Source organism: Asterias rubens, chromosome 1, assembly GCF_902459465.1.
Source record: "Asterias rubens chromosome 1, eAstRub1.3, whole genome shotgun sequence".
Taxonomy (NCBI): Eukaryota; Metazoa; Echinodermata; class Asteroidea; order Forcipulatida; family Asteriidae; genus Asterias; species Asterias rubens.
This window is the reverse complement of record NC_047062.1, coordinates 11,321,880-11,337,454: the sequence shown is the minus strand read 5'-3', so window position 1 is coordinate 11,337,454 and position 15,575 is coordinate 11,321,880. Positions and strand designations below refer to the sequence as shown.

The 15,575-nt window shown below is 38.2% G+C and overlaps 1 protein-coding gene across 2 annotated transcripts in view; it reads left to right on the top strand.

Annotated features, from left to right (window-relative positions):
- The window catches only part of LOC117288110 (calcium-independent protein kinase C-like), a 93,182-nt gene that overhangs the window by 17,892 nt on the left and 59,715 nt on the right, over nucleotides 1-15,575 (top strand). For both annotated transcript variants that reach the window (XM_033768813.1, XM_033768821.1), the window contains exon 2: nucleotides 10,082-10,142. In XM_033768813.1, the coding sequence (XP_033624704.1) occupies nucleotides 10,082-10,142 (61 nt within the window). The remainder of the gene's footprint in view (nucleotides 1-10,081; nucleotides 10,143-15,575) is intronic.

Genomic DNA, 15,575 nt, shown 5'->3' with positions numbered 1-15,575 from the left:
AAAAGGTGTGCCCTGTTTGCCCCTCAGAACAAAAGGTGCACCCTGTTTGCCCCTCAGAACAAAAGGTGCACCCTGTTTGCCCCTCAGAACAAAAGGTGCACCCTGTTTGCCCCTCAGAACAAAAGGTGCACCCTGTTTGCCCCTCAGAACAAAAGGTGCACCCTGTTTGCCACCCTAAATTTGTACAATATAGGGTGCCTGTTGTACCTTAAATGTGTGATACACTTTGTATTGTACCTCCCACAATTTTGGTGATCACTGATAAAAAGAATGGACAAAAAATGAATAAAAGAAATAGAGTGATGAGCACTGCAATGGACCTTCACCTTGGCCTTTGCCGACAAAATTTAACGACTTTAAGTGAATCTGCAATAAATTGGAAGGAGAGTTTCAGAATGAATGCCTAATGTATAAAAAGTGAGAAAATGGGACTGATGTTAGGTATTCCCTGAAAGTAGATTGCAGTTCTATTAATACCACAAGCGCACTCATGCGTGGGTGTGAGCTGATATGCAATTAATTTTTATGATTTTTTATATTTTTTATGGGAAATCATCTAACATCACAAAGCTAGATGACTGCTTCAAGGTGGGGATACACTTAACTGGTTTGGGTCCTCAACCCAAATCAACTGCCACCAGGGGCACGTTGCCACCAGGGGCACGTTGCCACCAGGGGCACGTTGCCACCAGGGGCACGTTGCCACCAGGGGCACGTTGCCACCAGGGGCACGTTGCCACCTTCTCATGAGACTCAAACAGGGTTAAATCCCCTTTACGGTTGGTAAGCGCATGGGTATCTCTGCTAAAGACCTTTATCACGGTGTGGGCATCTTGATTTTACTCCATTCCAACTCTTTGTAACCAAACTGAGGCCGTGTCCGAAACGGCGACTTCGGCTACAGCTACGGCTAGGGCGCGCGCGTCTGCCTATTCTTCAACACTGGAAGACGCGCTGATCTAGACGTAGCTGTAGCCGAAGTCGTCGTTTCGGACACGGCCTTAGGCTGGACAAAATAAAAGTCTGGTGCCATGCGCAATGAATGTTAGCATTCATTACTGTTATTGGAAGCGGGGAACATGACCAAGATGGTGACAGTGTGATAGGAGCCTAAATGTAGCTGGTATAGCAGAATGTACTACATTTGTTGTACCTTCCCAACGTGTTCCATTGTTGCACACTGAGCATAGCAAAGAACGGCCAGTAACAACAGAGACAAATCCAGCAAAACTATGGATTTCCTCAAACCTTGGAAATTATTATTAGATTTTGTTCATTTATACCTTGTCATTATGTCTGTACTCCGTGAGACTTTCATAGTATAATACATAATTCATACAGTTTTGTGTTAATGATAGATTATGATGATTATTATTTCTCAGAGTATAACATACTCCTTGTTAATGTTCTTGAGTGCCTGTAATCAACAACTCTAATCGCATTTGTTTTCTAAGAAGTTTAATATTTGTTATGTATACATGTGTATTGTATGTTAATTTTCTTGCTCATTCATATACACATGTTTTGTTTTTTGTAAAGCGCGTTGATATTTTTTTCAATTCTTAAATGCGCTATGAGAAGAATTAGCAATGATTTTATCATGGAATCACATTAATTCTTAAAACAGACATGGAATAGTCTGGCTCCCCCAGTGCAGTATATGCAGTACAAGATGTTGTGAAACAAGCTTACACATACATGTAGTCTGGACCCCAGTGCAGTGCAATGATGTTATGAAACAGGTTTAAAGACACTGCACACTATTGGTAATTGTCAAAAACGAGTCTTCTTACTTGGTGTATCTCAACATGCTTAAAATAACAAACCTGTGAAAATTTGAGCTCAATTGGCCATCGAAGTTGCGAGATAATAATGAAAGGAAAAAACACCCATGTCACACAAAAATGTGTGCTTTCAGATGCTTGATTTCAAGACCTCAAGATCTAATTCTGAGGTCTCGAAATCAAGTTTGTGGAAAATTACTTCTTTCTCGAAAACTATGTTACTTAAGAGGGAGCCGTTTCTCACAATGTCTTATACTGTCAACAGGACCCCATTACTCGTTAACAAGTAAGGTTTTGTGCTTGTAAATATTTTGAGTAATTACCAATAGTGTCCACTGCTTAAAAATGTTGGTGTCAAAAGCTGTCTGCATGAACCTGAGCTCCGCATAGTGTTAGAAGAAAAATGGAAATAAGAAGGAGCCTGCCCCCCCTTTAGGGGATTAACCCTGTATAATGGACAGCACATTATTAATGCTGGTGTATAAACCTGTGGCTGTAATAAGACCAATATCATCATCCTTGCCTGCATGTTTATTGTCTGTCTGCAAGATTTTCCTTCCAAGGGCAAACAAATTAGGATTGAACTAATTACAGAAAATGTCTGGCATGTCAGCCATGTTCTGTGAATGGGCTGGAACACTGCAGCGGGGGTATCTTGCACTATTGTCACATATTCTCCATATGTTTCCTTTGTGTGCAGTTTCCAGAAATAAGGTCTCATTAACTAGGCATGTTTTATTGAGGAATTGTTATATTATTTTAGGATGAGCAGTGTACTGTTGAAATGATGACAAGACGATTAACTAGACATCCATTTTTTTGCTATTTGTAAATATCACTAGATGATAACAAAATGATAACTGGACATTTGCATTGGGGATAAAGAATATTAATTTGGGTTTTACACATTACATGTACACCAATGTGTATTAAGGTAGCAATGTATACTTGATACTTTCGTAAGCTCTGTGAACAAAGTACTTAGTATACAGTGCTAATATGGGTAAAACCGAAGTTCATATTGTTTATTATTTCGACTGTTGATGCGGGCTTGCACCATTATTATGAAAACGTTTGAATCTAAAAAAGCCACAATTAAAAAAATTTTTTTTGAGCATAGACCTTATAGACCTTTTCGCAAATACCGGGGCGCGCACGTAAAGCTTGGAATTAGGTGCATTGTGGTCTTGCTGGTATCCAAATTGGATCCATATATATCCCACAATGCACCTCATTCAACAGTCTACGCTTGCGCATTGGTATTTGCGATAAGGTCTATGCACATGACGTCATTTCAGTAGGGCGCCCTCACCTAGAGGTCAAAAGGAGGTTGTTCATTGGCCAATCCTGTGCGCCGCGCGTACAAATCTGTGCGTTTCGATTGTTTCGTCACCGTTTTTCCACTAAGATGGCCGCTGGATGACGTCAATGCATAAGGTCTATTGTCAAATGTGATGATGTCATCATCATTGTTTTATGCGCTTAGAGGCTTTTGCATTAGGCGCTTTACAAATGTCTTATTATTATTATTATTATTGTTACATGAATATTTGATTGACAAAAAGTTGTTTTCATTTTAAACGTCCTTTCAATAACAATTAATCTTGGGAGTGAATGTCAGACCTTATTAAATTGTTCTTGAAAGAAGCTGTTGCGCATGATACATGTCAGGCCTATTACTTTATGGGGGCAACAAAGGCGATTGCCTCCATGCCCCCTGGTGCCTTTCTGGGTTCTTAAAATGCTCCAGTAGAAATGTAACATTTCCTCATATAGGGTACCCAATTACCAATCAAGGAGAAAATGCCTTGGTGCCCTTACAGGCCTGGTCAATACATGTATGTGTTAGTTTTCTAATGGTATTCAGCCATTATCGAATATTACAAATGTCATAGAGGTTGAGTATTGCATGCAAACATGAATTACATGTTGGAACTCTAATCAACTTGTTGATTTGATTGGGTTTGATTTTATTTGAATTTATTCTGATAAAACAGAGCAAGAACATGGCAAAAATACACTGTGAGTAATAGTAGGAAAACAACAATGGAATAACATAAGTGAAAGTATAAATCTGCATAAAGTTATCCAAGTATACCCCGAAAAAGCCATTCACTTGGACTTATTGTCCGTACACAATAACGGTGACAAAAACTTTGTTAACAACTGGTTAATGTAATTAATTTTTTAATTTTTTATTTTTAGCCAACTATGGAAGCCATTGGAATAAAATGAAACAGAATAGTTTTTAATTCTTTGGCTTTTTGTTTGGTAAATAAAACCTAAATGAAACGAAATAAAATGTATACCTTTCAGCCTACACGTTTGGTAATTACTCAAAACAAATATTATCATAAAAACTGAACTTTGTAATGAGTAATGGAGAACTGTTGATAGTATAAAACATTTTGAGAAACGGCTCCCTCTGAAGTAGCGCAGATTTTGAGAAAGAGGTAACTTCTCACTCAAATAAAAAAAGACTTCTAGCTAGAAAGAAGTCTTTTATTTCTATCTGAAAGCACACAAATTCGTTCAACAAAGGTGTTTTTTTCTTTCAGCATTTTCTCGCAACTTTGATTACTAATTGAGCCCAAATTTTCTCAGGCTTGTGATTTTATGGTTGTGATGGGATAGCATCCCATCATAACCATAAAATCACAAGCCTGTGAGAATACAGGTCTTTGACAATTATCAAACGTGTCGACTGTCCCGTGCCTTTAAAGTATTCCACTTATGTTACCGACAAGTAAGCAATTTTTTTCCATCTTGTAATATTTGTTTAAAGGGAAGGTACACGTTTGGTAGTTGTCAAAGACCAGTCTTCTCACTCGGTGTTATACCATGTGAGAAGACTTGTCTTTGACAATTACCAAATGTGTACCTTCCCTTTAAACAAATATTACAAGATGGAAAAAAAATTGCTTACTTGTCGGTAACATAAGTGGAATACTTTAAAGGCACGGAACACATTTGATAATTGTCAAAGACCGGTATTCTCACTTGGTGTATCCCAACATACACGTACGCATACAATTACAAATCTGTGAAAATTTGGGCTCAATTATGGTCATCAAATTTGCAAGAGAATAATGATGCATAATAAAAAGGGTTCAGCTGAAGTCTTTTGTTATTGGAGTGAGAAATTATCTCTTTATAAAAAAATACAGTACTTCAGAGGGAGCCAGTGTCCAGTGCCTTTAATGTATTTCCTGTCAGAAGTGAACAATAAAGATTAGAATAATAAAAACAAAAATTACAAAGAAACATTTCCTGCCGCTCTAACATTGACAAATTTGATCATAACTGTACTGGGTAGTAACTCACACGCCCTACACCCCTGGTAGCACCAGTGCTTGAGTTGTGTCCCAAAATTAAGGTAAACCCTGAAAGTTATAGGATGTTTCGGAAATTGAGCATTTCCTCCTTTCTAGCTCTGTGGTCAAAACAAAAGTTCCTGGTCTCTGGAGGTCAACACTCATTGTAAGTTCCTTAACCCTAAATTGACGTGAAGTACAGTAAGTACAGTTCTAGTTCTACTTCTAGGGTTAGTAAAGGTATTGGTGAAGGTGTACAAAGGTCTCTAAAAATTAAATACTGAAACATTTTGGGCTAATTGTACCGTGTAGATCTATCTATAGGATAAAATTATGACATAATGGGATAATCTTCATTAACTGTGCTTTACTGATATTTCAACGAAATGCAACAATATTTTTCAAGACATATAGTTCACTTGTCAAGCCTGTATGATTCGTTTTTAAAAGGGCCAGGACACCACAGCATTTTCTTCTTGGTTAAGGGCAACCTATGCTGAAATTGTAAAATTTCTATCAGAGCATTTTAAGGGCACCAAGGCAATCCAGTGGGCATGGAGACAATCCTCCTCATGGCCTACATGAATTATCAGGCCTGCCCTGTTGATGTTACACAGTGTAAAGTCGGTAATTTTTTATGGGTAATGGTAGTAACTTTTTTAATGCACTTTTGTGTTAATATTGCAAGCAAGAGTTTATCAAATTCATTGCATGATTGGTCGGTGAACCACTTGGCTGCTGCAAAGGTAAATTAGGCAGTAGACGCAGCTAAAAGCCAAAACCCGTAAAGATGGCGTCATCGTGAACTGTCAGCAATGGTCTTTCTAGGTGAATGTCAGCTGTCTACGTCTGACTGACTAGAAAAATAGAGGGCTATCTGAACTTGTTCTGAGCACTCAAAAACATCCACTGTATTAAGGCAGCCCAGAATTTTTTATAATATTTTTTTTTTATACTTTACTTTGAATGAAAAACCCCAGCATTTTTTTAATTTTTTTTTTTTTAATTGCTATTTGGAAAAGAAAAACTAAAAAAAAATCTCTTCTCACCAAACAAAATGTATCTTGCTGATTCAGGTTGCCTTGGCACATCCCAAAGTCCATCATATTTCCTTGAGTATGTTAATGCCCTCTTGTGATGTGGGTCGTACATTACACTTGATGACACTTTTTGAGTATACTGAATGACATAATTTCTTCCCCATCTGACTCTGTGATAGTAGAATCTCAGATTCACATATTGAAGTCCTTAAAGGTGTAGTCAGTAGTCACATATTGGTAACTACTCCAAATATCGCGTGATGTTGCACAACTGTTTCAGCCGTTGCTCTCGACCAATAGGAATGTAGAAACTGTCTTATAAGCACAGGTGCAAGCTCGCGTGTCACGCCCATGTTTCAACACTTTATACTGGTCATAAACAAAGGTTTATACACACCCACGTGACGCGCTCTCTACCAACAGGAATAGCGAAACTGTCTGAGGTATTTATGAATGATTATTAACTTCATGGTGGGAAGCACTGTAGCTTTTGATAGTGTAAACTGTTTTGAGGGAGGATTGCCTTCGATGTAATAATAATGGTTTGGATAAATTTTCACCCCAAATTATTGAATCTGAGAAACCATTCATGCTTGAATAGTTTCTCAGATTTCTGAGAATCGGTTCAGAGATGCGGTTGGTACCCTGTCATCTGGCTTAATGTGGATGCATTCAACATTCTTGTAAGAAGAATGTGTCATTTGTTTGCTGTTTTTTTGGCAAGTAGACAAATTATTAAGCTAAAACTTCCACAGATCATTTATGGCCACAGATCGTTTTACTTATGCTGCATCATTTCTTTGGGAAAAGTCTGCCTGTGCATATTCGCCAGGCTACTTCTTTTACACGGTTTTCTTTGAAGTCTCTGTTTTGAAGCTACTTAATTGTAATCTGCTTATTTGCAATTGTACCTCATTGTATAGTTGTTCTGTTTATGCGCTTAGAGGCTTTGCAGTAGGCGCTTTACAAATGTCTTTTATTATTATAAGAGATGTTAAATTTGCATCAGGGATAACAAATATTATTTTTGGTTTTTACCCATACACCGATGTGTGTTAGCACTGTATACTCTTTATTATTATTATTATTATTTATTATTATTATTGACTTGTATTTTATCTTTATTGGTAATTTTGCCTCTAAATCTGCATTTCAATGACAAAAACCATACTTTAACCCTACATGTACATGTACCTTTAATTTTGAGTACTCTTGAAAGTGTGTACCTTACATGTGCCGTTAATGACATATCTCTGGCGTCTGCACTCCAATTTTGTGGGTGCGAAATGGAATTATATTTTAATTGAATGAGTTCATAGAGTCATGATTTGATTTGTTGGGCAATTATATCCTAAGACCCCCTCTAGAATCCTACCACAGTGAGCCGGTCTCCCACTTTGCCAATGTGAAGCGGAATGGATGGGTTGGTGTCTGTGTGTGTTCTAGGCGCTAAAACTGTACGCTGTGATTGAGTTTCCACGTGTGAACAATTAAGATGTGTGGGTGCATGTGTTCATTATACAGCTGACAATGTAAAACACAGGTGCTGATGTTTCATGTACGTTTCTTGTGAGCTGATGTGTTTTAAATTTCTGCACCATTTTTGAAGGTTCATTGACCTTGAAAGTTTGGGTTAAAGTATTGTAAAGGGTTACAAGTCTAATTTAAAAATTACTCTAAACGTAAGAACTGGAAACTGTTTCTTGATTTATTTTCTACATAGCCACAATTAGGAAATATCAATTTGATTTACATTTTCTGCGATGGCGGTACCCAACATAGTTTATTACGAACCATGGCAATGGAATACATTGTGTGCTTTCAGTCTGACTGGCTTTATCGAGTAATCATGATCTTTTCTTCGCCAGCCTTGCAAAAGGAAAGTTTGGTCAAGCAGTTCTTGTTTTTGCCTTGTCTGCCGTGAACCTTCCTTTTATCTGGTTATCTTGCTTGCACTACTATCTGAATGACAGGTTAATTATTCAGTAAGAAGTGAATGTGCTGTGCAGCCAGGGGGAAAAAGGAGCTTCAATGAGCAATTGTGTAGGATTATTTATAACATCACATCGCCTGAAACGAACCTTGTCCTACAAGTGTAAAAGGACTGTCACCTAAAGTACATTTTGTCAAACTGGTTATTATCAAAGACCAGTATCTACACTTGATAGAACCTATAACATGATGAAATAACAAACATATGAAAGTTTAAGCTCAATCGGTCTTTTTAGTCACAAGACAAGTGGATAACAAATGTTTTCACTGTTTTCAAACATTGATTTTTCGGCAGTTGCAAGATGCAAGCCAATTGTTTTTTACTCATTTCTCAAAAACATTTCAAGCAAAAATGTTTCAGAGGGAGTTTCATAATAATTTTTTTACCATGTAAATGAATGTGGTTTGCAAATCTGTGAATATTTATATTTTTACTCTGTATAAACAAGTTGGGACATGTAATAGTAGGCCCTACAATAAAACTAAGCTGTTAACATTTCTAAGATTCCGCAAATCTGGAGCATTGATGTCTCGCTGGAAGAATAATTCATAATTGGAATACACCTTCTAGGAAATGTTCTAAGCGGAATGTTTCTCATATTGAAATGTTTTCAAATCCCTCTCTCTCAAACCATGTTCCTTTGAATGGAATAATTTCTCAAAATGTTGTTCATTATCAATAGCTGCGGTGCTTCTTACGGGGTGTCATGGTCAAGTAGTTAAGAGCATCAAATTTAAGTTCTTGTGGCTAAGGAACAGGGTGTTGGTTTGAATCCCTGTCATGACACTTGTGTCCTTGAGCAAGACACTAGCTGTAAATGCTTCTCTTCACCAAGGGGAAATAAAATGAGTTTATGTGAATGTGTGATGGCAGAGATAGTTTTTATGATTGATTTAGTTTAGTGTGCTACATACATGTACTTGGCAGCACAGGCTATAAAATACATCTCCCCAGGGAGCTGAGATGGTTTAAGGAATGACATAAATGGCCAAGTGAGTGATAAAGCCAGTATTATTATTTTGAAAGTGAGTTTTTGTAATTATATTTTGGAGTAATAACCAAAGGTACATGTACATGTTAAGGCCAAATAATAAAAAAAAATACCAGTTGATCGTCCGGATTTTTCAAAAAAGAGGAGGATGAGGGCCTTATTACTTATTGTTTACTATTGTTTTCAAGATGGCCGCTTAGTATTTCAAATCAAACAGGCCACCAATTCAGTTTGAATCAACCGCAAACTTATTTTATACCTATTAGTTGCATGAGGACCTGTGTTAACACTAAAAATGATTTGCTGGTAGGCATTCACTAATATTTTTTTTTTAAACAGACGGTTACAAGTGTTCGAGAGCATCACGTTAGATTCCGGAAAAGCTCCTAGGCCAGTCCTTTTGAAAAGATGGATTAAAAAAAAAAAAAATAATAATAATAAATAGTAAAAAAAAGGATGCGGCCCCAAAAAAGGATGCTGGTATTTTTGGTCAACTGGTATTTTTTATTTACTTGGCCTTATACCCACCTTTTAAGTAACCTCACTTTGTTAGCCTTGTCCGAGGCTCTTTACTCAAGCACCCAGCTCTCTGAATAGCGTTGAACGACAAAGTACTGTGCACTGTCATGGTACTGCGCGCGTACTTGATATACAGCACTTGATACTGTGGGGTTGAGGCACAGTTTGTCAAGGTTTTTCAACCTTGTACAAACGAAGCAGCTGCAGGCTCTGTTTTGGCTTCATTGTACGAGGTTGAAAACCCTCGAAAAAACCATGCTTCGACTCCACGGGATCATTAAGGACTGTCATGTACTGCGCAGTACATTATGCAGTTCATCATTCGAGTGGGCCAGTGCTCGCGTAAAGAGCCTTTGGACAAGGCTACACTTTGTTGACATGTAGCCTAGATGATCCCCCTTCTTAATGATATTTTTGCATGTTGTTTTCCTTTTCTGTAGATTGACCTTGAACCCTCTGGGAAGGTCCATGTAGTCATTGAACTGAAAGGATCTTCTGAAGGTAGGAAATATTAATTGTTTTAGTTATCCCTGGACTTGTAAAAGTTAAAGCCTGGTTTATTGGTTAATTTCATTCTTGATGAAAGATGGCTCCCTTTGCTATTTGATGATTGAGACACCCAAGGTGTTTTAAAAACAAAGGAGAAAATAGGTTCAAGTAAGGGAATAAAAGGGTAGCGACAAGTTATTTCGTGCCGTTTAAAACCGGCAGGGTCGTTGCCGTGTGATAAAGGCCCAAGCGGAAGGCGAGGGCCTTTATCACACGGCGACGACCCTGCAAGGTTTTAAACTGTCGTTTAAGAACAAGTCGCTACTCTTTTATTCCCATTCATAAATGCCCTTTTGGTTAATAGGCGTGATAAAGTAAGAAACATGTGTAAAACTTATCTGTTTCCGACATGCTTCAGCTCTGTACATGTACATCCGTGTGTTGCACTGTTATGACTGAGACGTCTTTTTCCGACAGTTTTCGGATTTGTTCTTGCGCATATCGTCTTGGTGCAAGACGTTCTCGCTTTCCTTTCACACACAGCGCGGCCAACTCACCGAACAGCGGCCGCATTGCCTGTAACAAGAAATCGCTTGCACTAAGATTAACCGGTTATAACAGGGTCCAGCTGGTCAATATCAACCGTTCAAACACCCCCACGTGACACGCTCTCCACCAATAGAAAAAGCGAAACTGTCTGAGGTATTTATGAATACAATTTTTAAAAACCTTAAGAGAGCGAAAAATCTGAAAGCTCACTGACTAGTAGGGTTCATCTGAATTCTGAATGCTCAATGCATGGTTATTATTAACATCAGTAGGATTCATAGTGTTAGCTGGAGGGGTGTCTGGGTGTCTTTGGACACACTGTTACACATGTTTTTTATCTTTCAATAACTTGTATATAGGCCTATATGTATTGTTTTAAAATTTCAAGCAAATGTTGACACCCTTTTACCATGTTACTGGCTGAAACCTTGGACCAACTCAAGTGTACACAACTCACTGACATTTACCCCAGGAATTCCCAGAGAAGTCCAAGTGTTGTGAAAAGGGCTACTACGGTGTGTTTCTTGAAACAAAATGTTGCCAAAGTTATGTTTATAAATGTTATGTGTACTTCTCACAATCATGTTGCTTTTAAAACAAGAAACAAATTGGCACCTCACTTGGCAAAACTCCATGCAGTTTGGAAGTGACACATTCAGCACTTGTACACAGTATGTTGTATATAAATGTATGTAGGCCTAGGGCTACAATTTAGTCAACATATACTGCTGTTCAGCCTGGATAACTTCCGTTTAGATGATAAAAACCAGAGGTCCAATCAGATTTATGGAAACTTACTTTGACGAGCAGTCAGGAGTATTTCAAAGCAACTCACTTTCAATTTGAAAGTTTCCTAGGGAACTGGTCTTCAATATAATACACGTACATGTAGCTGAATATTTACAACGGCCAAGTTTGACACCTGCCAAGTTTGGCTGATTGTGAATGGCTATGCTATTCAAATGACATTATACACACAGACCTACATGCACCAAGTCTCATGCATTAGGCAGTCCAACTCCTGCTCACACGCACGACAACCATTTTCTCACGATTAGGGCCAGACCGGGAAAAAAAGAAGATATGTATATAAAAAGCGTGTGTACAATAAGCACATTCTACAAAATTTGCACAATCTGCAGATCGCATGCAGTGCTTCCCAATCATCATCAGCTTTTTGCTCTCTCAGCAGATTCAGCTGACAATTCGGAAGAGCGCAAAACTTAGATTGCGCACAAATTTGTCCCAATTCGTTTAGCAAATTCGTTGAATGCGCTCCACGAGGGTAGACTCGACAGGCGGAAATCGTGACCGTAGGATTTAATTTTAGCCGGAAATTTATCTTTTTGGGGGGAATATATCTGACACAATCGTACCTCCATATTAACCAGCAACATCTCCTGCATATACCTCATGTGAGTTTGAAGTAAACTGAAGTGCTCTTTGATGCATTTTGAAACTTTTTATTTTATTTTTTAACACGATTTCTTTCGTTTGGCCATTTTTGTTTGTAAACCAAGTAAAACATGGCCTAATCAAAATTAATGAAATTTTTCAGGGTGGGGGTATGAAAAGTCTCAAACCTAGCTGGTCTGTGAACATGACACCTCTGTGAACATGTCCTCATATCCTTCATCTAGAGGTCCATGTTAGTCTAGAGGTCAATGTTAGTTTAAAGGTCAACTGGTCAATTGGCCCATCCTGGGCATTGTGCATACTTTTCTGGGTTATTTTCAGCAGTGTTTCATCAATGTTTTACCTCTAAGATGGTACATGTACATGTAGTGGGATGTCAATGCACATGCCTAATGCTCGTTAACTTTTCTGTTTGAGCAAGATGAATTTAAAAATCCAGTTCAACTACATACATACATTAAACCTGTGCATCTACAGTGTACATGTACATGTACCTCAATACATATTGGTTCTTCAATTTGTATTAATCAACTGAGGTCCCACTGTGTACGGTATAAGTATGTTCTCTTGATATCAAATGTGCACGAACTGTACACTTGGGGGTTCTTGGAGTCAATTTATTGTTGTATCAGTTACACAGATGTATTATTTCATGATGCATAAACCTGAATCCAGAGGAGTGTAAAACAGACTGCCGTCTCTGCTTACAAAAAGAGGCTCTGTCTATAGGGCCATGTCATCGTGCAATGAGGTATGGTAGGTCCAAAAGGTGTAGCCGTAGAAGTAGATGTGGCCTAAGTGTACATTTGGCACTTTCAGCTATGGATCTATATACGTACATACATGCTCAAGTTAACCAAAAGACCAATAGACCGTATTGAATATGACGTCAACATTCAAAAACCTGCCCTACAACATGGCGTCTGTGAGCGTGTGTGTGCGAGGGTGTGCCATGGAAAATAACACCGGGAACGATGCGTGCTGCGTGCTTCATTGATGTACGTGTTTAGACGCGCATACGGTTTGCCTTACATGATTGCGACTTTCATAGCAACAAAGGGATAATTCAATACGGTCCATTACTGACGAGCGGCCAGTCCCTGGTAAAATGCATACAGTTTTTGGTAATGAATACCCGGCAATTTTGACAGGTTTTCCCGATGGGTGATTTCACTTAAATGACCCATGTACATGCACCATAAACTCTTAGATACTCGTAGTTCCCAATAAACGCCATCTTTATACAGCAATAAGTTTTGGCTTTGAGCTGCATCAAGTGTTGTTAATTATCTATGCAGCCAATTGGTTCAACGAAGTAGTAAACAAATTAGTTAACAAAGATAACATGGTCTCTACATGGAAACCAAAAATTAGTCAAAACTGTGATGGAGACAAATTGCGCATAAATTTGTAATGCCTATATTGCCTATCATCTGATGATCATTAACTGATGACCCAGCTCTGACTTGTTAGCCTTGCTTGATTGAGTCCAGAACTAGGATTCAGTACCATACAAGTTTAGTCTGCGTACATGGTTAATGTGACCCAGTGGCATGGGGCCCAATTTCTCAGGGCATGCGCAAAACGTGTTAATTTGCAAGGTAATAATACTAATAGTGGCAATTTATAATGCGCCATGTCTGTTTAAAAGACACTCATAGGGAGATGCAGCTAAGCAAGTGCATGTATGACAAGAAAGTAGCTTAGCAGAAAAATAGTTCTTTTAGCGCATATTTTACAATAAGGTTGTATGACCTTTTTCCGGGCACACAAAGTACCAGTTTTTGCCCCAGCAGAGGGTCATAAGCAATTTTCTAGGTATTATTTAAAAAATAAAATAAAAAGGAGGGAGGGCATGATGGTTGTGTTACTGCTATGTTTTTTCATTCCCGTGGAATTTCACACTCACACTCAGTTTTTCTTGAAACACTATTTTGGACAGTGATTGCTTACAACCTTTTGTGGGTCACACTTTCGTAAACAACAATGGCTCAAAATTATATTCACCTACAGTGTAGGTACGAAGAAAGAAACAACAAATAAAGAAAACAAACATTTGCAGTGCTTTTGAACCCAAATGGCAAAAGGGGAGTTTAAAGACACTTGACACCTTTGGTAATTGTCAAAGACCAGTCTTCTCACTTGGTGTATCTTAACAATGCACAAAATAACAAACCTGTGAAAATTTGAGCTCAATTGGTCGTCGAATTGCACGATAATAGTGGAAGAAAAAACACCCTTGTCACACGAAGTTGTGTGCTTTCAGATGCTCGATTTCAATTCAAATAATTTACTGAGAAATAACTTCTTTCTTAAAAACTATGTTACTTCAGAGGGAGCCGTTTCACACATTGTTTTTTTTACTATCAACAGCTCTCCGTTGCTTAACAACTATTTTCAATAAATAAAATTACCAATAGTGTCCAGTCTTGAGGTGATGGATGAATTAGAGTTAATTGGAAGCGTGTACATGTATGTAAACATACGGTGTGCTTCTAAAAATGAATACTACACAGTCCCAGTACACCCTGGGAAATGCAAATCTCAAATGGAGCAGCCAAGATTTACGTTGGTGGCAGAGTCAAGTGAATTGGGTCAAGGGAGCTCGTTGTCTAGTAATTGATTACTAAGTTGTAGCTGCGCCAAATTCCATTAGACTTGTGAGCGAACAAATTTGCTTAGTCCCGGAAAATGTTTGCTTACAGTAGAAAAATGTCCCATTTAAATTGTTTCGTTCATGCACATGGTACATTTTTTTGTAGGCATACTGTAGTGGCTCATTGCTCTTGAGTCTACTTTGCCAATAATTGGTCATGTTGGGAGCCGAAATTACATCACACAATGGTGCGCATCTAAATATGCATACACAGTATTATAGAACACACCAGGAAACCTAACTCTCAAAATGGCGCAAACAAGATTTACTAGTGGTGGCAACGTCAAGTGAATTTGGGTCAATGGCACAGGTTGTCTAGTTATTTACATTCGGCTGACAAAATATACACATTGAGTCTAATATTCTGGGCATGGCATCTGTGCACCGAGTAAGAAAAACAAAAAACAAACAAGGATGGATTTTTGTGTGTGGTGTAATGGCAACTTAGTGTCATACCTATTCTAATTATATCATTACCAATAGTTATGTGAAAGAAGGTGTTCCCCAATTGTACCTGTATTTTGACACACTCTTTTCCTCTTGATACAGAACTCCCCCCGCCCCCTTGCATCCACTATATTTTTTCTGCAATTTCCAGAACAATACGCACCATCAAACGCCATCTTTGATGTAGTAAAACAATGGAAACTTTTCAGCCAATGGTAGCTCTTCATACGTGCGCAATTCATCAAATACGGTGACTGATGACGCCTATTGCAATCCACCTATAAGAAACAGTAGGAGGGGGTACACCAAGCCACATACATGTACATGTTGTCAATGGCACAGGTTGTCTAGTTATTTACATTCGGCTGACAAAATAT